The 25,563-nt window shown below is 43.6% G+C and overlaps 1 protein-coding gene across 1 annotated transcript; it reads left to right on the top strand.

Moving 5' to 3' along the window:
* Positions 1 to 585: 585 nt before the first annotated feature.
* LOC141990162 (zinc finger protein with KRAB and SCAN domains 2-like) lies at positions 586 to 24,700 on the top strand. The gene is made up of 3 exons (XM_074957132.1): positions 586 to 692; positions 23,048 to 23,613; positions 24,248 to 24,700. Exons 1-3 carry the CDS (start codon positions 631 to 633, stop codon positions 24,292 to 24,294), a joined length of 675 nt encoding a protein of 224 aa, XP_074813233.1. The 5' UTR covers positions 586 to 630; the 3' UTR covers positions 24,295 to 24,700.
* Positions 24,701 to 25,563: the final 863 nt, after the last annotated feature.

Raw genomic sequence — 25,563 nt, 5'->3', positions numbered from 1 at the left:
GTCTTGTGTGCATGCTATTAGTATGGCCTGCGTGCTGCGCGTTACCTGCAATGCATCAAAAAGCTGTGGATTAAACTCTCTATGTAGACAAGCAATAAAATGCATATAGCAGATGATGCTGGGGAAAAGTGTTATGAAACAGAACCTGGAAAAATATTGTATGAGTTGGTCTCACCCACACTATTCTAACTCTATCCTTTATTAATACACTAGGGGTGTGACTCTATGGAGTAATCACACCCTCTGGCACTTCAACTGAATGCTGTTAATCATCTAAGGTGTCTTTATCTTGTAATCACTCCTCAGCTCAGTATTACATAAATGCTGTTAGACCACAGCCTTTATTTGTTGGTAGGAGGAAAGAAATCATTTAAAAAAATGACGGTGAGGAAACTGGAAGTCCTGATGCAACAGAACTGTGCTAGAGTTGTGATGGTAAATATGAGGAACTCACTGGACTATTCCTTTTCTCTTTCAGTTCCCTCTTTTATAAAGACTCAGGTCAACTCAGATTATTGTTTGTATGGAAGTAGAAATGTGATGGAACCTGAATCTGTTTATCTGTCTATGTATTTACATGGTCCATGTGACTGGGGCATCTGCTGGATTGCTGGGAATCCATGGCCTTGAATGTACTTCAAGACTCTTCACAACATTGGTCCTCCCTGCTTACCCACTCTTGTCCCTCACCTGTAAGTATCTGACTGTATCCTTCTCCCCACTACCCTCCATATGTTACTAACTTTTGTTGAGCCACATCCGAAAGGCATTGAAGTATGTGGGAAGGCTCTATTAGTTTTAACAGGCCTTGGATCATGCCCTGAGATTGCAAGCTTTTTCTGTTTGCATAGTGCCTCTCCCAGTGGGGCCCAGTTCTGGCTGGGGCCCCGGATAGTTCTGTAATACTAACATTAAATACTATGAATAATTTACACAGGATATAGGTCAGCTCACAATTTTCTCTGATCTTTGTTTTTTAAATTGACTCAAATTAATTCATACTGCACTAGGTTCAAAAAGACAGATCTTTATTTTACAGTCAACTAAAAACTGTAGCTTTAAAGCAGAGAAGTAAAACGCTCAAGTCAGGAATTTCCCAAAGCTAAGTTTCTTGTATTACCTCAGCCATTCTGCACATCTTGGGCACGATTTACATTGACACTAAAGCTACTTTACACCACTTTGGGAGTGTAAAGAGGCCCTAGTGTGGGGGTATATTACATTTACTCACTTTCAGGCCCCTTTACATGGCTAGAGTGCTGCAAGGTGGCCTTTGTGTAAATAAAAATTAGGCCCTTGCTTATTTTATGGTACAAATCAAGTAGCAAGCATTATATTCATTAAAATTTACACAGAACAGGGGGAACGGGAATACAAAAATAATACAATGTATTGTGCAATGTATCTAACACTGAAGTCCTAATCTTTAGATTAAGAAATTCCTGATTTTGGGGGGTAATTTCACAAATATAGGCTCCAATTCTGCAAACACTTGTGCATGTACACAACTTTGCACACATTTGCATGAAGTTAATCATGTGCACAAAAGTTTGCAGGCTCAGGGCCTTCATGTGTATTCACACTAGTTGTTGCATTTAATTTCCCTGGATTGTTGTTTTTAAGAAACAAGGAGAGGGAGAAAAATATCTCAGTTCTTCTAAAATGCATTAGGCACCTGATCCAAAGCCCACTGCAGTCACCAAAAGATTCCATTTGACTTCAGTGAGTTTTGGATCAGAAACCAATTGTATCTCACCACAGCTGTGATAGACATTTTTAAGCCACCACAGTACTGCTAAATAGCTGCAGCAGCACATAGTTAAGGAAAGCATACTTAACTGAGGGTTTTTTACCTCAGCTGTCAATAACAAACATGCTAAACTGCGGACATCCTTAAACGGTATCACAGGTAGTCTTAAATCAGGCAGCTTAATTGCAGGGAAGTGCTAAGAAATGCATCAGACAAAATCTAGTGGAGTTTCTAAAGCCCATGTGTGAAAATCCCAGAGTCAGGCATAATTTAAAAATATTGAACTGGTTTTCTTCAAACTCGAATTGTTTTCCCATCCTCAGCGAGGCTATAAAGGAAGTGGAGTTTAACATTTCTTCCTTCAGGCATTATGGTTTAGTTAGGCATGCACAAAATTTCCTTTGGAACATCTGACTTTTTTTTCCAGTCTCACATTTATTATTTATTTGTTTGCCGAGTGCCAGCATTGTGCTCATCACTTTACAAGATGTGTCTTGGTCCCACTGAAGTCAATGGGAGCTTTGTCGCTGATTTCAAAGGGTCCAGGATTTTACCCTTGGGTCCTTGCCTGAAGAACTTAGAATCTAAGTAACTCTCACAGTGGTTTTTACCTATTTTGTTTAAATTAAAACAGAAACAAAAACAACCCCTAACCCCCTATTCACCTCACTGCTAAAGCCAAGCTTAGGAAATTACAGCCCCAAAGGAATTTCTCTGGCAAAGATATGAGCTATTGAAAAAGGGGATTGCAATGGAAACCACATCTCAGCTCTTTCTATAGCATTCATCAGCAACAGCAAACAGAATGAACTTGATTGTCCACTACAATTATAGTAATTTTGTAGCACTGCCCTAGTTCAGTGCTTCCTTAAACTGGGAAGACCCAGCCATTGGAAGATCCTGCCCTTATCACAGAAACAGTGGTGTAGTGCCACTATAGGGAATTCTACTCTTCCTCCTTTCCAGCCGTTGGTGCAGGAAACATGGCCAGGGCTCCATCACACGCTGGTAATCCCTGACTGTCAGAATAGCCCCTTTTGGGGTCACTGGTAGCAGGTGTAAATTAAAACAGCCTGCAGGCTGCTCTAATATCCTGGAGCCTAAATCCATCTATATGCATTTGCTCCCATCTCCCTTCCGGAGCTGGTCACAGCCCAGGATCTGGGCCTATAGGGTATGTCTACACAGCAATTAAACACCCATGGCTGGCACGTGTCAGCTAACTTGGGCTCACGGGGATCAGGCTACAGGGCTGTAAAATTCCAGTGTAGATGTTTGGGCTTGGGCTGGAGCCCGAGCTCTGGGACCCCGGAAGGTGGAAGGGACCCAAAGCCCTGTAATTATTCCAGAGGCTTTGACATTTCCCATTTCAGCCTTCATCTTTTTTCTCCTTGTACAGGGTTTTACCTAGACAAAGAGAGTTTGTGTTTACAAGTGAAGACATAGAACAGGGAATGATTTATTCTCCACCCCACCCCATCCCATGACTGGGTTTCTTTAAAGCTATCCAAGGTTACATCTCCACTTGGAGCTCGGGGTGTGATTCCCAGCTTGCACTAGCTCTCATCATGCTAGCATGCTACAAATAGTTGTATAGCCACAGGAGTATGGGCAGCAGCAGCAAGGGACAGCACAGGCTCGCCACCCCAAGTACAAACCTGCCCAGACCCCACGCTTCGGGCAGCGAGCCCATGTTGCCATTTGCTGCTGCTGTGCTCCTGCAGCTACACTATTGTTTTTAGCAAGGATGTCTACGCGAGCTGGGAATCACACCCCTATCTCCCAGTGTAGACGCAGCCCGAAAGAGCCTGCCCATCTTCACCCAGTAATAGTCAGCCTATACTTGTGTTATTTGATGTGGTTTGATTGGAGTAGGTGAATGAGACCAGAGAGACTGAAGGTAAATGTGATTCATTTAGGCCCTTACTGCAGCTAGTCTACCTAGGCATTTCTCATTTGCTGTACATTGTGGTGTCTAGACACCATGCACGTAATTAAGAAAAGCAGCATTTCATGTCAGAGGACCATGCTCTCTATTCCTCACAGATCTTATCAATTTCTTAGTAGGCTTTTTTTGGATCACTTACGTGTAACTAGCCATTCTGCAGTCATAGCTATTGCAGGGAGGTAGGTGAACAGAAGTATCTTGAATTATATCTTAAAGGGGAACAGATTTGGCCTTATTTTGGTATCTGGTGACTGGGAGTTCCACAAGATGAGCATACGTAGGTGGCTGAAGGTCTAGTTTTGAGGGTCTAGTCTCACGCTTCACTTTAGTCTTCGTCAGCAGCAACATCTCTACTGATCACAACTGTTGAGGTGAGTCAAGGATAGAGAGAGGTGGGGTTAGACATCGGTAGGACCCAGCTGGACCTCTAAATATCAGCACCAAAACCTGAAGTCAATCTGGCTAAGGGGCCAGTGTGGAACGTGGACTGTTAGTGTGATACACTCTCATTGCTTTGTTTTTCATTGCTTAGTAGGTAAGAATTGCTGAAGATCCCCAGTGGCCTTTGTGGGCAAGCCTGGGTAGTCTCGTTTTACAGTTGTTCAGTGGTAATAGATTATGGTCCCTTATCTTAAATCACATCCATAGGTTAATGAGACAATTTTCCATTTTCTGTGCAGATATTTCAGGGTATTAAGAGATAGCAGCATTTCTGTTTTTCAGTTACACTTTCCCCTTTCCCTCCACTATATAACAGAACTGAAAGCACCCCCAAGTAGTTCTAAACTTTCTGGCTCAGAGTCCTTTGGAAAAAAGTCCAAGAACATAGCTGCACCTTTTAAATAATGTGCTGGGAATAAAATGTTGCTGACAAGTCCTTAGCTAAGGTTACATTGACCTTGCTCTAATAACAAAGAGAAAGGCATCATAATGTTACATATTCTGAGTGCCAGAAATATTGTGATGCAAATGCCTTGATGTAAACGGCAGCAAATGGACTATACTTGTGGTCTACAGTTTTGACATGGGAACTTGGTGTGTGAAGATTCTCACAATATCCTCCAGCGTCTGCCAGTGAATTTCTTGACATCACTGAAAACACAGAGCCCATTGAAATGCTGTTTGGCTTGGGAAACAGTGGAACTAGGCATGAATTGGGAACTTATTTTAAAATAGAGATTTTATATATTTATGTCTCTATTACAGAGTGTGAGTGAAAAAAATAATAATGTAGGTTTCAGACCCACTGTGGCTTCCCTGTCCTAATCTGTGTCAAATCAATGGGATAGAAACATAAAGTGCTTTGCTTCATTGATGCCAGACTTGGTATACAGTTTTTCTTCAATTACTTACAAGTGTCACAGAGGAGAAAAGAGGGCGTGGGAGCCAGGAGACATGGGTTCTAAGACCATCTCTGCCACAAACTCACTGTGTGACCTTGGGCATGTCTCTTAATTTTACTGTGTCTCAGTATCCCAATCTATAAAACATAGGTAATCATGCCTGCCTCACAGGGAGGATGCAAGTAGAACAGGTAAAAAATGTCAAATATTTTTACAGGAAATTTTGTGTTTAAAAAGTCAAAAAATGCATGGCTCCTGAAAACCATTTTCAGTAAAATCTTTCAAGGTAGAGTCAAAACTTTTTGGTTTTGATAACTGATTCTTTTTATAACCAAAACCTCAAAATTTTTGCTGAAAAATTTCAGTTTTTGGTTTCTGTCAAAACAGAAAAAGAACCCAGAATTTTTACCCTACTGAACATTTTTTGTGAAAATTTATTTTTTGTTGGAAAAAATGTTTTAATTAAAAACTTTCAATCAACTTTAGTATGAGGCTCAGCTCATTGTCTACAAAATGCTTGGAGAGTCTCAGATGGAATGTACCATATAAGTGCAAAGTCATCTTTTTAATTCTATTTTTCTCTTGTAAATAAGAAGCCTTAACATTTTCTTCTAGATTATGTTGTTTTGAACTCCCCTGCTTATTCTTGAAATTACAGTTTAAAAATGACTTTAGCACTGCTGAAAGGCACCAAGCTGACTGCTGTGGAGACTGAAGGCTTGCTTTTATCCACTGAAAGATCCAGGGTACACCATTGACAGTAGAAGAGCAGTGGGTCTCGGGGCCTGTCAATGGGCCTCAGCCCTGACCCAGTCAGTCTTTGGCCTTTCAGCTATGACTGTCAATTCTGATGGTAGTTTTCGTGCTTCAGATACCTGTCTACTGGGTCCCAAAAACCTATTACATCCAAACTTCCGAACAGCCATTGTATAGTTACAACTTTTGGTCAGTTCCAGGCCACATTTAATCTGGCAGCTTAGAGGTGAAAGGCACCCTACCTTGTTTCCAGTTCCCAGAGCCCTCCCCCACTCCCTTTAACTCAGTTATAACTAATATTGTTCACTTTTGACTCAAGAAAGCTATTCCCTGGTGACACACAAGGGGATCACTGTGCCATCTTACTCCAGCTGATACTGTATGCCATCCTCAGGAATGGAAAGGAACTAACTAAACTACTGCACAAAACTTGCTTTATTTCTTACTGGCTAAAAGTTCATTGCCCTTGAGGTTGGCATTTTTTCTTCTTTTTTTTTCCCCTTGTGGTGTGTGAGCTATTGAGCTGCTGTTACAGTGTGTGAGTATAGCAAGCTGCAAATCCTGAATTCTGTGTGGATTTGCAGGCTTGCTCCACTAAACAGGCAACAATGGTTGTACTGTAAGTGGGTTAACTAGAACTTGGCAACTGGCTATCAGAGGAAGGTTGTACGCTCCTCTTCCCTCCCCCTGCCCTTCCAAAGTGATCTTTTAGTTGTGGAGCTGGGACATCCATGAGCCATAATCATGAGCCACGTTTTAAGTAAATTAAATAATTTAAATTGGTCAAATGGCACTAAAACCATGCCACAAACACACAGATATCTTTATGCTCTTTTAAAATTTTTAAATATTTCCTAAAATCCTGTTATAAATGATGCCTCACACAACAAGCACAAAAACCTTTGAGAAGGGAAGGCCTTGACATGTCCTTTCCCCAAAAAATATTTGTATTAATACTGCATTATCTCATTAACCCTTTATAGGTTATTATCAAAGATCATTGTATTAATAACAGGCACATTTGGTAATAAGAGACAAATCTGGTGTCAGGGTTCCTTCCCCACTCTGAACTCTAGGGTACAGATGTGGGGACCTGCATGAAAGACCCCCTAAGCTTATTCTTACCAGCTTAGGTTAAAAACTTCCCCAAGGTACAAACTTTGCCTTGTCCTTGAACAGTATGCTGTCACCACCAAGCGTTTTACACAAAGAACAGGGAAAGAGACCACTTGGAGACATCTTCCCCCACAATATCCCCCCAAGCCCTACAAACCCCTTTCCTGGGGAGGCCTGAGAATAATATCCTAACCAATTTGTTTCAAAATCATCAAAGATCCAAACCCCTGGATCTTGGAACAATGGAAAAATCAGTCAAGTTTTTAAAAGAAGGATTTTATTAAAAAAAAGAAAGGTAAAAATCATCTCTGTAAAATCAGGATGGAAAATACTTTACAGGGTATTCAGATTCAAAACACAGAGGATCCCCCTCTAAGCAAAACCTTAAAGTTACAGAAAACAGGAATAAACCTCCCTCTTAACACAGGGAAAATTCACATAAAACAAAAGATAAACTAATCCGCCTTGCCTGGCTTACCTATACTAGTTGCAATATTGGAGACTTGGATTAGGATGGGTTGGAGAAGATGGATTTCTGTCTGGCCTCTCTCAGTCCCAAGAGAGAACAACCCCATAAACAAAGAGCACAAACAAAAGCCTTCCGCCGCCCCCAAGATTTGAAAGTATCTTGTCCCCTTATTGGTCCTTTGGGTCAGGTGCCAGCCAGGTTAGCTGAGCTTCTTAACCCTTTACAGGTAACAGGATGTTGCCTCTGGCCAGGAGGGATTTTATAGCACTGTATACAGAAAGGTGGCTACCCTTCCCTTTATGACATCTGGTATGTTCAGAGACTTGTAGGGCTCAGTGCTGATCTCCATGCCCTTTGTGTGACTCCTGTGGCAGAAAGAGAGCAGGAAGCAGCCAGATCTCCCAGACTGTCCCCCCTGTATGTGGGAATCAGAGGCATGTAGGCACAGAAGCAGCATACCCTCCTCCAAAGTCACCTATTCCTGCAACCCAAAGTGTACGGGACATGTCAGGAGAGGGGAAGGGGACTGCATGGAGTATGCTGTGCTCCAGCAATCCCCAACTGGCAGATGACCTCGTAGGGACTGTAATTAGCTGGCATAAATTATAGCAGTCCTGACGTTGTTCTAATCTGCATCAGAGCTGGCACCAGCAAAGTGCTGGTCCCGGGGTAAGGACAAGGGAGCCCCACTGGCTCCTTTGTGGGCCCCACCAGTTGTAACCAGTGGAAGTGGGCGCAACTGAGGATAAGGCCACGGACTGCATAGCTCCTTTTCTGTAATTAGAACTTGGGGAAGTTCTCTCTCCAATACAGAATTTCATGTATTTTCTTTTTGAGGCTTAAAAAGAAATCAAAGAAACCTAGATCTGCCACTGTAATGTTTCTAATGTGTCGGTAAATCCTACAGGCAGCAGCTCTGCATCTTTATCTCTCTGCCTAAGTTCATCATCGTAGCATCTATATGTATTTAGGAGTGGTTCTTCTGAGTCAAGGTTGAGGCATCTGAGTGGGCTTGTACTGTCAGGATACACCTTTTCTTTCTATAAATAGGGCTTCAGAACTGGCCTAATGATTCTTGGAGTCTTTCTTTAGGAGACCTGATAATAATGCTATGACACCCAGAGTAGGTGCAATCACAGAACATTCAGCATATGTTTCCTACTGTTTCTTGGGCTGAGTGAATGCCAAAGGGTAGAATCACAGATTAGGGTTGGAAGAGACCTCAGGAGGTCATCTAGTCCAATCCCCTGCTCAAAGCAGGACCAACACCAACTAAATCATCCCAACCAGGGCTTTGTCAAGCTGGGCCTTAAAAAACTCTAAAGATAGAGATTCCACCACTTCCCTAGGTAACCCATTCCAGTGCTTCACCACTCTCCCAGTGAAATCGTGTTTCCTAATATCCAACCTAGACCTCCGCCACTGCAACTTGAGACCATTGGCCCTTGTTCTGTCATATGCAACCATTGGGAACAGCCGAGCTCCATCCTCTTTGGAACCCCCCTTCAGGTAGTTGAAGGCTGCTATCAAATCCCCCCTCACTCTTCTCTTCTGCAGACTAAATAACCCCAGTTCCCTCAGCCTCTCCTCGTAAGTCATGTGCCCCAGCCCCCTAATCATTTTTGTTGCCCTCCACTGGACTCGCTCCAATTTGCCCACTTCCCTTCTGTAGTGGGGGGGACCAGTACTGGACACAGTACTCCAGGTGTGGCCTCACCAGTGGCGAATAGAGGGGAATAATCACTTCCCTCGATCTGCTGGCAATGCTCCTGCTAATACAGCCCAATAACCCATTGGCCTTCTTAGCAACAAGGGCACATTGCTGACTCATATCCAGCTTCTCATCCACTGTAATCCCCAGGTCCTTTTCTGCAGAACTGCTGCTTAGCCAGTCGGTACCCAGCCTGTAGCAGTACACGGGATTCTTCCTTCCTAAGTGCAGGACTCATAGAATCATAGAATATCAGTGTTGGAAGGGACCTCAGGAGGTCAGCTAGTCCAACCCCCTGCTCAAAGCAGGACCAGTTCCTACCTGTCCCACTTGTTGAACCTCATCTGATTTCTTTTGGCCCAATCCTCCAATTTGTCAAGGCCACTCCGGACCCTATCTCTACCCTCCAGTTTATCTACCTCTCCCCCCAGCTTAGTGTCATCTGCGAACTTGCTGATGGTGCAATTCATCCCATCATCCAGATCATTAATGAAGATGTTGAACAAAACCGACCCGTGGGGCACTCCGCTTGATACCGGCTGCCAACTAGACATCGAGCTGTTGTTCACTACCTGTTGAGCCCGACAATCTAGCCAGCTTTGTATCCACCTTATAGTCCATTCATCCAATCCATACTTCTTTAACTTGCTGGCAAGAAGACTGTGGGAGACCGTATCAAAAGCTTTGCTAAAGTCAAGATATATCACATCCACCGCCTTCCCCATATCTACAGAGCCAGTTATCTCATCATAGAAGGCAAATCAGGTTGGTCAGGCATGACTTGCCCTTGGTGAATCCATGTTCACTGTTCCTGATCACCTTCCTCTCCACCAAGTGCTTCAAAATGGATTCCTTGAGGACCTGCTCCATGATTTTGCCGGGGATTGAAGTGAGGCTGACCGGTCTGTAGTTCCCAGGGTTCTCTTTCTTCCCTTTTTTAAATATGGACATTATAGTTGCCTTTTTCCAGTCGTCCTGGACCTCTCCTGATCACCACAAATTTTCAAAGATAATGGCCAATGGCTCTGCAATCACATCAGCCAACTCCCTCAGCCTCTTTGGATGCATTAGATCCAGATCTATGGACTTATGCATGTCCAGCTTTTCTAAATAGTCTTTAACCAGATTAACTCACATGTCCCTTGTGAGATATTTTTATTTTATCTGCCAATCCCCAGATTTGCCATCCAATACACTGCATCAGCCAATTTACTTATTACATCATCAGATGTAGGTATCTGGTAATGTTGATTACCTTTTCTTGTGGACTTAGAGCCTCAGTTCTCAAGTTCATGTTTTTCTCACTATTAGCATGGAGTTTACCATCTCAGTCAGATCATCCACTTTGACAATTACCCCTAAAATTTCTAATCTCAAGATGTCTTTGCCCACTTGGTTTTGGAGCACCAATAACATTTTTTATGGGGTTGTTGGGTTTTTTTGGTGATATGTGCTCTACTAGCTATCCAAGTACAAGTATTGTATCTTAATATATACAAAAGGGTGACAATGCCAAATGTAATTCATATCTTTGTAAGACAACTAGGCTCGCTGTACAAATGAAATTTCAGCAACAAATTAGAAAGAAAGTGAGGAACTAGTCGGCAAAGTGGGTGTTTCAACATAAGGACTTCTGAGATCTCTTCTCAGCTCTGCCACTGACTTTGGACAAGTCACTTCACCTTCTGTGTGCCTCATTTGTAAAATGAGGATAGTGATACTTATCTGTATCACAAGGATTTTTTGTGGCTAAATTGTACTTTGAATGAAATGTGCTAAATAAGTGCTATGTATTAGACAAAAGAAGGGCAGGGATGGAGGGAGATTTCACAGGACACATCTGAGAATGTGTGGACACACGTTAGGGATAACTAACTAGCAGGTCAGAACCACATTCCTTTTCCTGTCCATGTATGCAGAGCACTGGTCACATCTCCTTCCAGAGAACAAAAGCTGCCAATGGCTGCAACATTTAATCATTCATTGAATGTGTTTGCAGGATGTCTTAATGTCTAAATTAACCTCCAGCTATGATATCTGTGGCTTGACTTTGGTTTGTGCTCCATGACCTGATGAAGAGCACGAATGTCCAACACTTGCTCATTTTTATTTGTGGTTAGGCCAGTAAAAGAGATCACACCTCCAACTAATTATTTCAAAATTACTTTTTAAAAATGTTTTGAAAGTGATGTAATGTGGAGGATTGACTTAGAAATATTTGGTCAGAATTTAAAAACATATTGGATACCAAAAATGCAATCTGTAAGTTGACTGTCAGTTTCAGGAGCTACTAGAGACTCCCCAGAGAGAGAGAGTAAATGAGGAATAGGTAGTATATGTGCAAACGTACATACACATCTCAACAGTACTTGATTATAAGGTAAGTCACTCATTTTTAGACCCCATTTTACCACTGTTCCACACAAACCTGCCGTTATCTAGACTTTAAATACTTGCTAGGAAAACTGAGTCTTGAAAATGAGGTTATAGAATTCTTACACACGTTGCAGAAATGAATTCTATATTGATATATAAACATTTTTTTAAAAACCCACATGGAACTCAAATTCATTCAGCTCTCGACACACTAACATTGTGCTAGTTGCCTGACTCGTCTGAAGTACTGAGTCCTCCCTTTAATGTTTTTAGATAGGTTCAGATGAATGGTGGCCTCTTCACAGCCATGCCATTTCCTCCAAAGCTTATGCTTGAGCTGCTGCAGACAATGTTAAAAGATTGGGTGAACAGGCTGAAGGTTTGGTGATCACAGGGAGAAAGTTCTGAAGTCCTTGCTGAGACCCTTATTAAAGAAAAGGGGCCATTGCATTGTAATTTGCAAACTATGGAAAATAGCTTTCAGTATTTTGGCTTTCTAATATTGGGTCTGGGAGAGAGGCTGCAAGTGGGAGGACCCTGGTAACACATTACTCTGTCCTTATAACATATTGTAGTACTTTGCTCCTCACTAGCACCATCAATCTGTGCATCACAGAAGGCTTTACAAATATTAATGAGTTAAGTCTATCCACAGCCCCTGTGAAACAGCACAGCATTGTTGCCTCTATGTTGCTGCGGAAGAAACTGAGGCACAGACGTGCTGACGTTCATACAGGACATCCATGACACAGCCAGAATCTCTTTTTGTCCATTCCTTGTGCTTTAACCACAAGGCCAGAACCCACCTTCCCACTGTCGCTGCTAATTAAAGGTTTGATGCAAAACCCTTAAACTCAATGGGAAGCTTTCTGATTGACTTCGATCAGGCTCCGTACGCTCTGAAGTACAGTGATATTATTGTCAATTTGGTAATAAAATGAATCGGATATTTTATGCCAGCAATAATCTGACAGGATAGGGCTAGGTTTACCATGATAGTCCAGGCCTAATTGCTGTGAGTACTGGAGTGGCTGCAAGTGCTTTCCCTTGTCTGACTGGAGATTCCCAGAAAAGCTGACTCCAGCAGGACTGAACTACCCTTAGTGGTGGGAACAAAAGGGATCATGTGGCACAGGGAGATCTGACTTTGAGCTGTGAGTGTTTCAAGGCCAAAGTTTAGGAGCCAGCATGTTGGAAGTCCTAGGTGAGACACAGAAACTGCTTTACAAAGGGCTTGTACATAGTCTTCTATGTTCACTTCCAAATGGTGCACTTCCTCCTTGAGACTTTGCGGCTGTCTTTTTCTTTTCTTTGAGGAAGATGAGCAGAACTTCTGTACATATTGGGTAAAATTCTTCCATGTACAGAAGGCCAGCACAGCTTTAAGGTTTCTATGAAGCCCTCAAACTAGGGGCTTGCATGGTACATAAGCCTTGTACCATGTCTCCCCACATGGGTGAATTTCACTTACTGTAAATAAAATTAACTAGGGAGGGATATCCAGTGTTATTTGTTTTTCTTCTAATCAGAAAACAAGCTACTCTAAAGTCTCAAAACCTACTGATAATTTTTCAGACAGAACAATACCCTGGAAACTTCTGTCCACTTATAAAACTCCAGTTTGAACATCCAAATTATAACTATTATTTATTACTTGTATTGCGGAACTGTCCAGGAACCCACGTCATGGGCCAGAATCCCATTGTACTAGGTGCTGTACAAACACAGAATGAAAAGACAGTCCCTGCCCCAAAGCTGGTTATATAATTAGGACAGTGTTAGACTTTTGTTATTGACTGAATCCAAGAAAAATGAACATTTGGATGAGGACAGCTTGTGTGGTTCAGATGATGTTGTTGAACTCTCTCTTTCCTGATTTTGAATGACGTTAGTTTTTATTGAGAATGATACTGTATTAGAACTCCTTCCCATCAGCTGAATTCCCCATTAATGAGAATCTTGCTTAATAGAGCCAAATTCAACACTTGTATAACTCCAGGGATGAATTTGGTTCATTCCAATATCGGCAAATAGTTTTACATGTACTTTTAATGAGGTTTCTTCTTCTAGCTTTAGTTTTTGCTTGACCTTTCTTCTTGGACTCTGCTTTATTATTCTCGTATTATAATTTCATGTTCAAGTAATCCTTCCAAAACACTTCTCCTTTCTGGTTCTGTTGGTTTTGACTTTGCAAAACAAAGAATTTATATAGTGAGCTTTTATCATTCTATTCATAGTTGTTGTACTAATAAGGGCTGATTATTTCATTAATTAATCAATAGAAGGTCATATTTAGTGCCTTTATCTAGATTGTCCTGGGATCAAAACAAAAAAAAAATCTCAGAAGTAATAAAATCCAACAGCTTTCTTTATCCCAGAAGCACACGAAGAAATATAGCTAAAGTTTTGGCCCAAGGCCTTTGTCAGGCCTTGCTTGTAAATTTTGTTCCTCCTTTTCCTCACCCGGGAAGTGCTATCAAACTTTTGGTTTTAACAGTAATACCTTAATTACCAGCAGCTATACCAACATTTAACAAATGTTGTTAATGCTGCTCCAATTAGGAGCTATCCCTTGTTTAACAAAGTGTTCATTTTTAACCTTGCATTTGTGTTTAAAAAAAAGTTAAATAAACAAATGACAAGAGCATAACATGGTGCATAAGCCTTGTACCGTGTCTCCCCACAGGGGTGAATTTCACTTACTGTAAATAAAATTAACTAGGGAGGGATATCCAGTGTCATATATCCCTCCCTAGTTAATTTTATTTACAGTAAGTGAAATTCACCCCTGTGAGGAGACATAGTACAAGGTTTATGCACCATGTAATGCTCTTGTCATTAGTTTAATGATCCCAGATCATTGCTGGGATCTTGCTGCAAAGTACTCCTCTCATTTTGAATAAGATCTTCAACTTCTGGAGAGCCACCAGAGTGGAGAGGGACATTTACCTAATGTCTTCTTTAGAGGATGGCACCTCTAGGAATACATTATCTTCCCCACTCACCACTGTTCTGGGCTTGGGCACAATTTCTTGAGACAGATGGGGTTGTGTTCACTTCTTCCAGGACTTAATTTGGTCCTTAACTTGGAGCTTGGCCCTTCTTGCAGAGAGCCAATTGTGCTACATATTATGCCATCCCAAAGTGCTATCGTTTGTGTGGTGTGTTATGTGATAACATAACTGTGTGCTGCCTTTATTTTCTGCACACTGCACCTGTACCTTTCAAAGAACTCTGCCTGTCTGGTGAGACTGCAGCCATTGCGGTCCCAGAGTTGATTCTGACTGTCACAGAAGAGATACACACTGTGTTCTTTCCTGGAGATTTTACTTTTGTTTGCTTTTGTTGTTTTCCTGATCTGGCACAAAAGGTTCTTTAAGACTAAAAGTAAATGGTACAGCTGAGAAAGAGCAGTGCCTCATTTTCTATTTGGCACTTCTTGCCTAGTCTGTTTTGTGATTTCCATTCCCTCTCCTCACTGAAATGTACAGCACAGTCCTCAACCCTGTCATTTGCCATTATGATTTGCAATCCACATATTTTTAACTTTCTGTTTATGGAATGGATATTTGTCATAGCATACAGTTTCCACACCGAGCAGAGAGAGCTACGGTACAGAAACATAGCGTGCAGGAGAGTAAATATTCCATCTCCAAATATACAAATCCCTGGAGAAGCATAATCCAAATACGGTGTACACATGCCCTCAGACCAAGACCCTACATGTAGAACCGTTTCCATACTCTGATAGGGAAGGGCTCGGTAAGAGAGAGTGGCTCCCATGTGCTATTGAATATGTTTGGGACTGGCTCTTTACAGCTGCTATTTCAGAAAATCAGAAGCCCATGACGAAAGGGCTCTTCCAAGCACAGGCAATGTGCATTTGAAAGAGAAGGCTGGCTGTGTGTGTGCAGAACTGTGAAGAATGGTATCCCTTCCAAAACTCCTAACCTGCCCTGTCACTTTAGCCAGGAACCCCGGCCTTCTCCTACACACAGCAACCACCAGAGGATCAGGCGATACTTTTGAAACAAAGGGCCACATTCAGAGGTGATATGTAAGGTGGCATAAGTTAGGCTCCCCGATACTGAGCTACACTCCCTTACCAATGTGTAAGGGAGTTTAAATTACAGATGAGCTGGGAGAAGGTGTACATTAAAGCAGGGCTTTGGTTACTTTAACCTAATACCTTCTTACTTTGGCCTGCAAGTGGCTTTTTTTTTTTTACTACATTCCTCTCTTCTTGCCTCTTAGAGTATGTCTACACTGCAATTAGACACCTGTGGCTGGCCCGTGCCAGCTGACTTGGGCTCATGAGGCTTGAGCTAAGGGGCTGTTTAATTGTGGTGTCGACATCTGGACTTGGACTGCAGCCCGAGCTCTTGGACCCACCCACCTCACAGGGTCCTAGAGCCTGGGCTCCAGCCCAAGCCCAAACATCTGCACTGCAATAAAACAGCCCCTTGTCCAAGCCCGCAAGTCCGAGTCAGCTGGCATGGGTCAGCCACAGGTGTCTAATTGTAGTGTAGACATACCCTTAATTAGACTCCCTCATACTGTGTAAGGGTGGAGTAAATTACAGATCAGCCAGTGAACTTGAGTCTAAGCTAGGGTGGTATCTAGCTTTGTGTATTGGACACGTTAAAAGGGGCAGGAGAAGGTGTAAATTACATCAATTTATATTCTTTCTAGATCAGTGGTGAGCAACCTGCATCCAGTGGACCTCACAAGGCCCATCAGGGTAATCTGCTGGCGGGCCGCGAGACAGTTTGTTTACGTTGACCATCTGCAGGCACGCAGCTCCCAGTGTCCACGGGCCCACGGCTCACCGTTCCTGGCCAATCGGAGCTGCGGGAAGCGGCGTGGGCTACAGGAACTTGCTGGCCGCTGTTTCCCTCAGCTCCCACTGGCCGGGAACGGCGAACCGCAGTCACCGGAGCAATGGGGGGCCGCGCCTGTGGACTGTCAATGTCAGCAACATGTCTTGCGGCCCGCAATCAGATTACCCTGATGGGCGAGCTGCAGGTTATCCACCACTGTTCTAGACTCACTTGGAATTGCCTCCAGATTGGGCCATGGTGTTAAACATCTTGGATAAAATTCTGTTCTCCAGTATAAATCCAGAGTAATTGAAGCCAGTGGAATTACTGTGGATTTACACCAGTGTAACAGAGGGAAGAGTGTGGCCCCTCTGCTTAGAAAGTGTCATAAGAGTGAATTCATACTGTCATTTTTATTTAGTGATTCCCATGTTAGTTCATTGTAGATGCTGCTCTGTGTTTGCCAGGCATAACTTCCCTTAAGTATTTCCTGTAGTGAAGTCTTTGGCCATTTGTTATTAGTATGAGATTCTTAGTACCAATATTGCTTAAGTGTACATTTTTTCACACTGATTCATCACTGTATTTTACTTTTACTCTCTATATCTCTAAGTCTGGAAACAGTTGGGATCACTCTGTGCCCTGCATACCTCTGTTGTTTGATGCACCTAGATAACCTTGCTGTAATGTGCTTACAAAAGAGCCAATGCTGAATTTTAGAGGGGTACCGTGTATCTTTTTAAGTGTAGGTCTTTGGTCAAATTACTGTGAACTCTAGAGTTCAGGGTCATTGATTGGATAACACAGTCGAGTACTTTTTTGTGCAACATTTGCCTGGTGGGTATGTGTTGTAAAATTTCATGTTTACAGCATGAAAACAGGACGTCTCAAACTCTATACCATCTGGTCCGACTGTGATAAAAGCAAATGAGCTCAGGCCCCAATTCCATGTGTGCTAGATGAGACTCATATATCATTTATTAATGGAAGACTACAGCATATAGAGTAAGAATAGCCTGTCCTTGGTATGTGCCAATGGCATGGATGAGTCTGGGGCAACCTAGGGACTGTATTAGGGCAGATGGAGCATATAGGACCACCTATGGTGAGCTGCTGAGGGTCAATGAAAGTGTGGTGCCTTGATGGTTTGTTTGTGGGGGGATCCTGCAGCTATATCACTGCTTTCCATTACCTCCCTTGAGACGCCTGTCACCCTAGCCCCCATTGAGCCCCTCTTCCCTCCCATCATGGACCCTCCTTCCATTCTTTTCCCTGCACCTCCCTGTAGGGTGACCAGACAGCAAGTGAGAAAAATTGGGACACAGGGTGGGGGGCAATAGGAGCCTATATAAGAAAAAAAACCCCAAAATCAGTACTTTCCCTATAAAATCGGGACATCTGGTCACCCTACCTCCCTGCCAGCAAGCCCTGAGGCAGCAGGTATGGCTGCCTCCCTTTCGCTAATGGCTCCACTCTGGCTAGGTACCATCCAGGTAGCATTGAGATTAGAACAGGTGAGAGCATCTCCCTGCCTTCAGGGCTAGCATCACAGCAACCCCCCAAAGGAGTCACTGCAGGGGGAACCCTGCTCCGTGCAGCCCTGCTGGATGCGTGAGAGAGACTGGAGCTAGGGCAGGAACACAGGAATCCAACAGAAAATCCCACACAGTCATGTGCCTTTTCTTAATTCCAAGACTAAATAAAAGCAAATACAAGTTTTCAGGCCCCACCCAGACAGTGTCCAGGCCCTCACCAGTGAGGCCAGGTCCCAGGCTCCAGAGGGCCTGGCATGAGATCTATGTATAAAGCAACATTTCCTGCAGAGAGTTTTTTTGGCTGGTGACATTTGTCTTTGTCCAAATAAAAATGAAATCTCTTCCTACGCTGTGCAATCTCTGGTTAGGTTCAGACAGTTAGTTCACAATGAGGTGATATTACATATCAACATCTGTTTCGATGGCCTCAATTGCCAGAATCTTGTGCGTCTTGCTGTGTGTATAACTTTTCATTTCTCTCTTTCTTGCTCCTGCTTCCATCCCCCCACCCTTTCCTTCTCACCTCTCTTGTCTTTTTTTGTACTCCCTCTCCTCCTCTCTTTCTCTTACTCCCTCTCTCTCTTTCTCTCAGTGCTGCGATGAAGTGGAGGTTGTTCTGTGTGAGTATGAGTTACCTTTGCTGGGAGAGGATCTCTGTGATTTTGTGTTGACTTTGTCAGAGTACAAGAGCTGCAGTGGGCTCCAAAGTAAATGAGTTTGAATGTTTGAGCAGAAAATGTGGCTTTAAATGTGTGCCTGGTAGGAATGTGTCAGGGGAGCACTGTTTAGATGCAATCAGTAAGAATGTTGGCTATGAAAACATTAACTTCACATCGAGAATGAATAAAGCTATAGTATGAAAAATTAGCAAAGCAAATTCAAGTGGGAGACTTGTGGATAGAAGAGATCTTTTTTCCTCTATTATCTCCTTTAATCTAACCTTTAAATTAATTCTTATTTCCAGTAGTCCTCTTCCTTGGAAAATGCTGAGCTTGCAGAGGTCCTCTCCATGTAATAAACTTTAACTTCAGCTATTATTTCATTGATCTGCCTCTGGAGTGTACATTCTCAAAGTTAAACATAACATTCAGACTACAAGCATACAGTGTGTGATTTGAAGATAGCTTTTAAAAACCCTCTATGGCAAATTCAGGAATTGACAATAGCGTTTAGCTGTGACACTTGGAATAGCTTTCCCAGACCTGAAGAAGAGCTCTGTGTGGCTCAAAACTTGTCTGTCACCAACAGAAGTTGGTCCAATAAAAGATATAGCCTCACCCACCTTGTCTCGCTAGATAATAACGCTTACGGTCACCTACCCTAGGCGGTGTTTTAAATATTGGTCATTTAAGGGGGAGTTTTAAGAGTGAAACTATTATGCAGAGCGGTTCTGATTTACCCACAAATCTGTTTACCTTTGAAGTGTTTTTTTGTTGACTTTGACACACTTCTTGCATACAAGTTTTTTCTGCTCATCTTTTTCTTCCTCTTGTAGTGAAGTCATTAATAACCAGTTTGTGACATCAGTTGTTTCTATAGAATCTGCTTGTGAGTTTATAAATATAGATTTATGACTTCATTTCAGGATGAAGCAGAAGAGAGAACTCTCTTATTTGAACCTCTGATACCTTCCACAACTATAGGGGGAAGAAGATAAGGATAATGCACTAGTCAATTGATTGTAGCTGGTTATCCCTCCAGGGCAAGGATAGTTTCTTTAATTGTGTTTTTATAGAACAGAGAAAAATAAGGACCCAATTTTGAGAGGGACCTTTGGGCACTATCATAAGATAAATATTTAATAATAAATACACTGTGGGACACAGTCCTGCACTGATAGTAAGATAGGATGGATAGAACCTGATGTCCTTTCCAGCTCAGGTTCATATGATTCCAAGGCAAAATTACTTCTTAGGGAGATAGGTTTAGGGTACATTAGATTAGATAAAAGTACTCAGAAAGCACAGGCTGAGTGGGTTAGAGAGGGCCAGGAAGAAGTACAGCCCTGCACTCAGATGATTTGTAAGGGCCTTATGTTAGCACGTTGTTAAATGAATGGCTTTTAGGCATAGCTAGAAATGTGTAGAAAGTCATTTAATAATAAAACTTAACTGATAGAAGCTGATTGCTAAGGTTGATCCTATGGGAGCCCTGAGCTGGGACATAAAGCTGAGGCAGTCATGAAGAAAATGACTGTTCTGCTTGATGTGAGAAGACAAGTGCAGGGGCCCTCAAAATATGGAATGATCCTGAGTATGGGCCCCTTAGTAAAATACTAGAGTGACAGCCAGGCGGGTAGCACTGCACTCAACAATAATCCTAATTTTGCCATACTGGGGAACAAGGCAGAGAGGTCTGCACCACTCTGATGCTCACAACTGCTTCAAGCATCATTGCAGTCTTGGGAGCCCTGGTGACCTCTTGCTCCCCAAAGCAGAGTGAAACTGTGGAGTAACACAGGTTTTTCACTAGAGACCAAGCTGAAGGGAAGGGGATAGAACCCTGTGGCATTGGCTTATGCACACTGGCTGTTACATGCAATCCTGGGGACTTGACAGATTCCCTGATTTAGGAGAGGGTAGTCTGCAGCATTTGGGATCCCCACCTGCAGGAGTGGCTGCTCCAGGGTGGTGTTAAACCAATGCTGAGGCATGAGGCATGCAGCAGAAGCCTGAGGAGAAAGAATGAATGTTCTAGGAAGCACAGCACCACCCCACCCCCCACCCCCCCGCCGCACACACACATACACCAAAGTACATTTAGTCAGAGAACAGCAAAGAAGAGCCGGTGGCCTGGGTTCCACACCCACAGAGAGATGCATTTACAGTAAGGGAGCGAGTAAAGGAGAAGTGCCCCTACTAGGACAGCATTACAAGGAATGTGCAAATTGAACCATTTATCAGAGTCTGCAAGAGCAGAGGAAGGTCTCAGAAAGATTCAACCAGATTTGTATACGAGTGGCATTGTACATCAGACAACGGTGAATACAACAGGACACCGTCCTTGTTTCAGAGAGCATATCAGGTTCAGGCTGTCAAGAAAGGAAAGCAACATGGGGCAATGCCACTCTCATGGGGCATGCAACAATATTAATAAGGAAATGCCCTGTGCATTTTCAATTGGATAGTGGGGCCTATTGCAGTGCGATACCTCGGGGTGAATTGAACTCAAACACACACACTCCAAAGGGCAGATGCAATTAATAAGGTACAATGAGAGCATAATGCCGTCCACAGAAAAATGTTACTGTGAGGGATTGGATCCCCCTTCCAGGGTCTCACCTGATGTATTGGGGTCCCCCTGAGCCTGCCCATTCCGCCAGCCTAGCCTCACCCTGTCCTGCTCACACACACACACAGAGGTGGGGACACACCCAGCTATAGAATCACACAGAGTCTGCAATCAGTTCTGTGTGGGAAGACTCAGCTTGGGGAATTACGCAGCACTCAGGTGCGCGCACCCTCTGGAGTGTAAACCCAAAATTATATTGTCTTATACTGTATAGAGATTTATAAAGCGTAAGCTCATGAAATTCGCTCAATCCCTGGAAGCAATTCTGCCACATGGACAGAGCAGTCTACAGGGTTTAATAAAGTTTCATTTCTTCATCTTAAACTGCATTCAGCTTCCTATTTTGTGAGTGAAACAAGAATCACCTCACTGACTTTCCCTATAGGCCTCAAATTACCCTTGTACAGTGTTGTGAGAATGATGGGCAGAAATCAGTGATGTTCTGGGGACAGAACATGGGAACACATTTTACAGGCTCGTGTGAGAACACAAAGGTTGCCCTGCTTGTGAAAATGTTCATGCCCCTCTGAGGCTGGGACTCAGCAAGGTGCTATCTGCAAAAGTTCTAGGTGGCCACGGATTTGTTTTAATATGTATATTCATTCAGAAAGCCCAAATGATAGAATCGTATTCTCTCTCCCCGCCAGTATTGCAGATGCCTCATCTGTCCAAATGGGCACAGAGACAAATTTGGCAGTGGTGTTAATGTTTTTCATGTTAGTGATGCTCTTCTCTGGGAGATGCATGTGTGGAAATTTGTGAGTACTGTGATCGAGTGATTGGAAGAAGGAATCGTTTCTAAGTGCTGGTGTGACTGAGAGCGCTGGCGTAGCAATTCTACTCTCACAAAGCCTAGCAATGCCAAGTCTGGCTATTCAAGAGATTGTAAAAGGAAAACTGCCTATTGTGTAAGTGGTGGTGCTGGCATTCGTAGTTGTACTTTTATTAACATATGTGCACCTACTATTGGCTGAACCCTATTGCATTTTAAAAACAGCTTGCAGATGCTGTTTTGAGGATCTTAAACCTGTGTTTGTGATTTCTTTCTTTTTTTCTTTTTTTTTAAAGCAGCAGGAGATTTTAATCATGCTGCAGATTTCACACTTGACAGAAATCACAAAGCATCCCATCTTCAGTCAGCTAAAGAACTAGAAATGCAGTTTGGCTAAGCTGGTCTAGTTTTAAAGGAGGGATTTCCATCCAGCTGACAAACGGAGGCACACCGGGATAAAAAGCCACTTCAAATCAATAGGGGGATTGGAACAGATTTTTAGATCCCACATCATCATTCTAATCATGTCACTACTAGGGCCCTGTACAACAGTAGGGATCCAACCTTCTGGAGGGATTAGAAAGTAAAGTGCCTTCACCTTCATGTTCCTCTCTGTGGGGAAGTATTTTGTTTAATTTCTGTTAAATTTACCTGCCACTATTTTCATAGCATGACCCCTTGTTCTCAAACTACAGAACAAGGTAAAAATGAGAGATTGATGAGCTTTACCTTTATCCTTTGTAATTTGAAGTATATTAGAATTACACGCATGAAACTTACATTGAAAGTTCCAGGTCTCTCACATTCACGCTTTCTCTCGCTTAGCCCTGGTCCACACTACGAGTTTAGGTCTAATTTAGCAGCATTAGATTGATTTAATCCTGCACCCGTCCCCATGACGAAGCCATTTTTGTCGACTTAAAGGGCTCTTAAAATCAATTTCTGTACTCCTCCTCGACAAGGGGATTAGCGCTGAAATTGACATCACCGGGTCGAATTTGGGGTAGTGTGGATGCAATTCGACGGTATTGACCTCCGGGTGCTATCCCAGAGTGCTCCATTGTGACTGCTCTGGTAACAGCACTTTCAACTCAGATGCACTAGCCAAGTACACAGGAAAAGCACCGGGAACTTTTGAATTTCATTTCCTGTTTGGCCAGCGTGGCGAGGTCATCAACAGAGGTGACCATGCAGAGCTCATCAGCACAGGTGACCATGCAGTCCCAGAATCACAAAAGAGCTCCAGCATGGGCTGAACAGGAGGTACTGGATCTGATCACTGTATGGGAAGATGAATCCTTGCTATTAGAACTCCGTTCCAAAAGACGAAATGCCAAAATATTTGAAAAAATCTCCAAGGGCATGAAGGACAGAGGCTATAACAGGGACCCGCAGCGGTGCCACGTGAAACTTAAGGAGTTCAGGCAAGCCTACCAAAAATCCAAAGAGGCAAACAGCTGCTCCGGGTCAGGCCACTTCTATGATGAGCTGCATGCAATTCTAGGTGGTGCCCCTACCAATACCCCACCCCTGTACGTGTACTCCTGCAAGGGGGTAGTCTCATGCAACAGGGATGAGGATTTTGGGGACGAGGAAGATGAGGAAGAGGAGGCGGATGAAACCGTTCTCCCTGACAGCCAGGAACTGTTTATCACCCTGGAGCCAATACCCTCCCAACCCTCCCAAGGCGGGCTCCCTGACCTTGAAGGCAGAGAAGGCACCTCTGGTGAGTGTATCTTTGTAAATATGATACATGGTTTAAAAGCAAGCATGTTTAATGATTAATTTTCCCTGAAGACTTGGGATGCATTCGTCTGTTAACGTGTCTGGGCATGGAACGGAAATCCTCCAGGGACATCTCAGTGAAGCTCTCCTGGAGGTACTTCCAAAGCCTTATTCCGTCCTCCATGGTAGGACACTTTACCACGCCAGGCCAGTAGCACGTAGTCTGGAATCATTGCATAACAAAGCATGGCAGCATATGGTCCCGGAGTTTGCTTTCATTCAAGCAACATCCGTTCTTTATCTCTCTGTGTTATCCTCAGGAGAGTGATATCATTCATGGTCACCTGGTTCAAATAGGGGAATTTTATTAAGGGGACCTTCAGAGGTGGCTGTTCCTGCTGGGCTGTTTGCCTGTGACTGAAAAGAAATCATCCCCACTGTTAGCCACGCAGTGGGGGGAGGGGGGAAGCAATCATCCCAGAGAATTCGGGGGTGGCGGGGGGTGGCAGCGACCTTGTACCGAAAGCACATGTGCTATGTAATGTTAACAGCTTGGTTCACTGTGAAAGCGTCTACCCATTGTTCTCTAAAATGTGTCTTTTAAAATACTACTCTCCCTTTCTTTCCTTCCGCAGCTGCAAATGTTTCAACGCTCCCCCATCATCTCCGTCCCATAGGCTAGCGCAGATAAGAAGGCAGTCGCAATGAAATGTTCTCTGAGCTCATGCAGTCCTCCCGCACTGAAAGAGCTCAGCAGAATGCATGGGGGCAAGCAATGTCAGAGTCCAGGAAAGCACAAAATGAATGCGAGGACAGGAGGGACGCACGAGAGGAGAGGTGGCGGGATCAAGATGATAGGTGGTGGCAGCGTGATGAGAGGAGGCAGGATGCAATGCTGAGGCTACTGGAGGATCAAACTGATATGCTCCAGCATATGGTTGAGCTGCAGGAAAGGCAGCAGGAGCACAGACTGCCGCTGCAGCCCCTGTGTAACCAACCGTCTTCCTCCCCAAGTTCCATAGCCTTCTCACCCAGACGCCCAAGAATGCTACGGGGAGCGGGGGGGACCTACAGGCACCCAACCACTCCACCCCAGAGGACTGCCCAAGCAACAGAAGGCTGGCATTCAATAAGTTTTGAAGTGCAATGTGGCCTCATCCTTCCCTCCTCCACCACCCTACCCAGTCCTTCCCTCCTCCCCCACTCCTCCTGGGCTACCTTGGCAGTTACCCCCCTATTTGTGTGACGAAGTAATAAAGAATGCATGAATTTGAAACAACAATGACTTTATTGCCTTTGCAAGCGGTAATCGAAGGGGGGAGGTTGGTTGGCTTACAGGGAAATAGAGTGAACCAAGGGGGCGGGTTTTCATCAAGGAGAAACAAACAAAACTGTCACACCATAGCCTGGCCAGTCATGAAACTGGTTTTCAAAGCTTCTCTGATGCGCAGCGCGCCCTGCTGTGCTCTTCTAACTGCCCTGATGTCTGGCTGTGCATAATCAGCGGCCAGGCAATTTGCCTCAACCTCTCACCCCACCATAAACATCTCCCCCTTACTCTCACAGATATTGTGGAGCACACAGCAAGCAGTAATATCAATGGGAATATTGGTTTCGCTGAGGTCTAACCGAGTCAGTAAACTGCACCAGCATGCTTTTAAACATCCAAATGCACATTCTACCACCATTCTGCACTTGCTCAGCCTATAGTTGAACAGCTCCTGACTACTGTCCATGGTGCCTGTGTACGGCTTCATGAGCCATGGCATTCAGGCATAGGCTGGGTCCCCAAGGATAACTATAGGCATTTCAACATCCCCAATGGTTATTTTCTGGTCTGGAAAGTAAGTCCCTTCCTGCAGCTGTTCAAACAGACCAGAGTTCCTGAAGATACAAGTGTCATGTACCTTTCCTGGTCATTCCACGTTGATGTTGGTGAAATGTCCCTTGT

This window comes from Natator depressus, chromosome 6, assembly GCF_965152275.1.
Source record: "Natator depressus isolate rNatDep1 chromosome 6, rNatDep2.hap1, whole genome shotgun sequence".
Lineage (NCBI taxonomy): Eukaryota > Metazoa > Chordata > Testudines > Cheloniidae > Natator > Natator depressus.
Note: the sequence above shows the minus strand (reverse complement) of the source record. Positions and strands in the feature narration are given on the sequence as shown.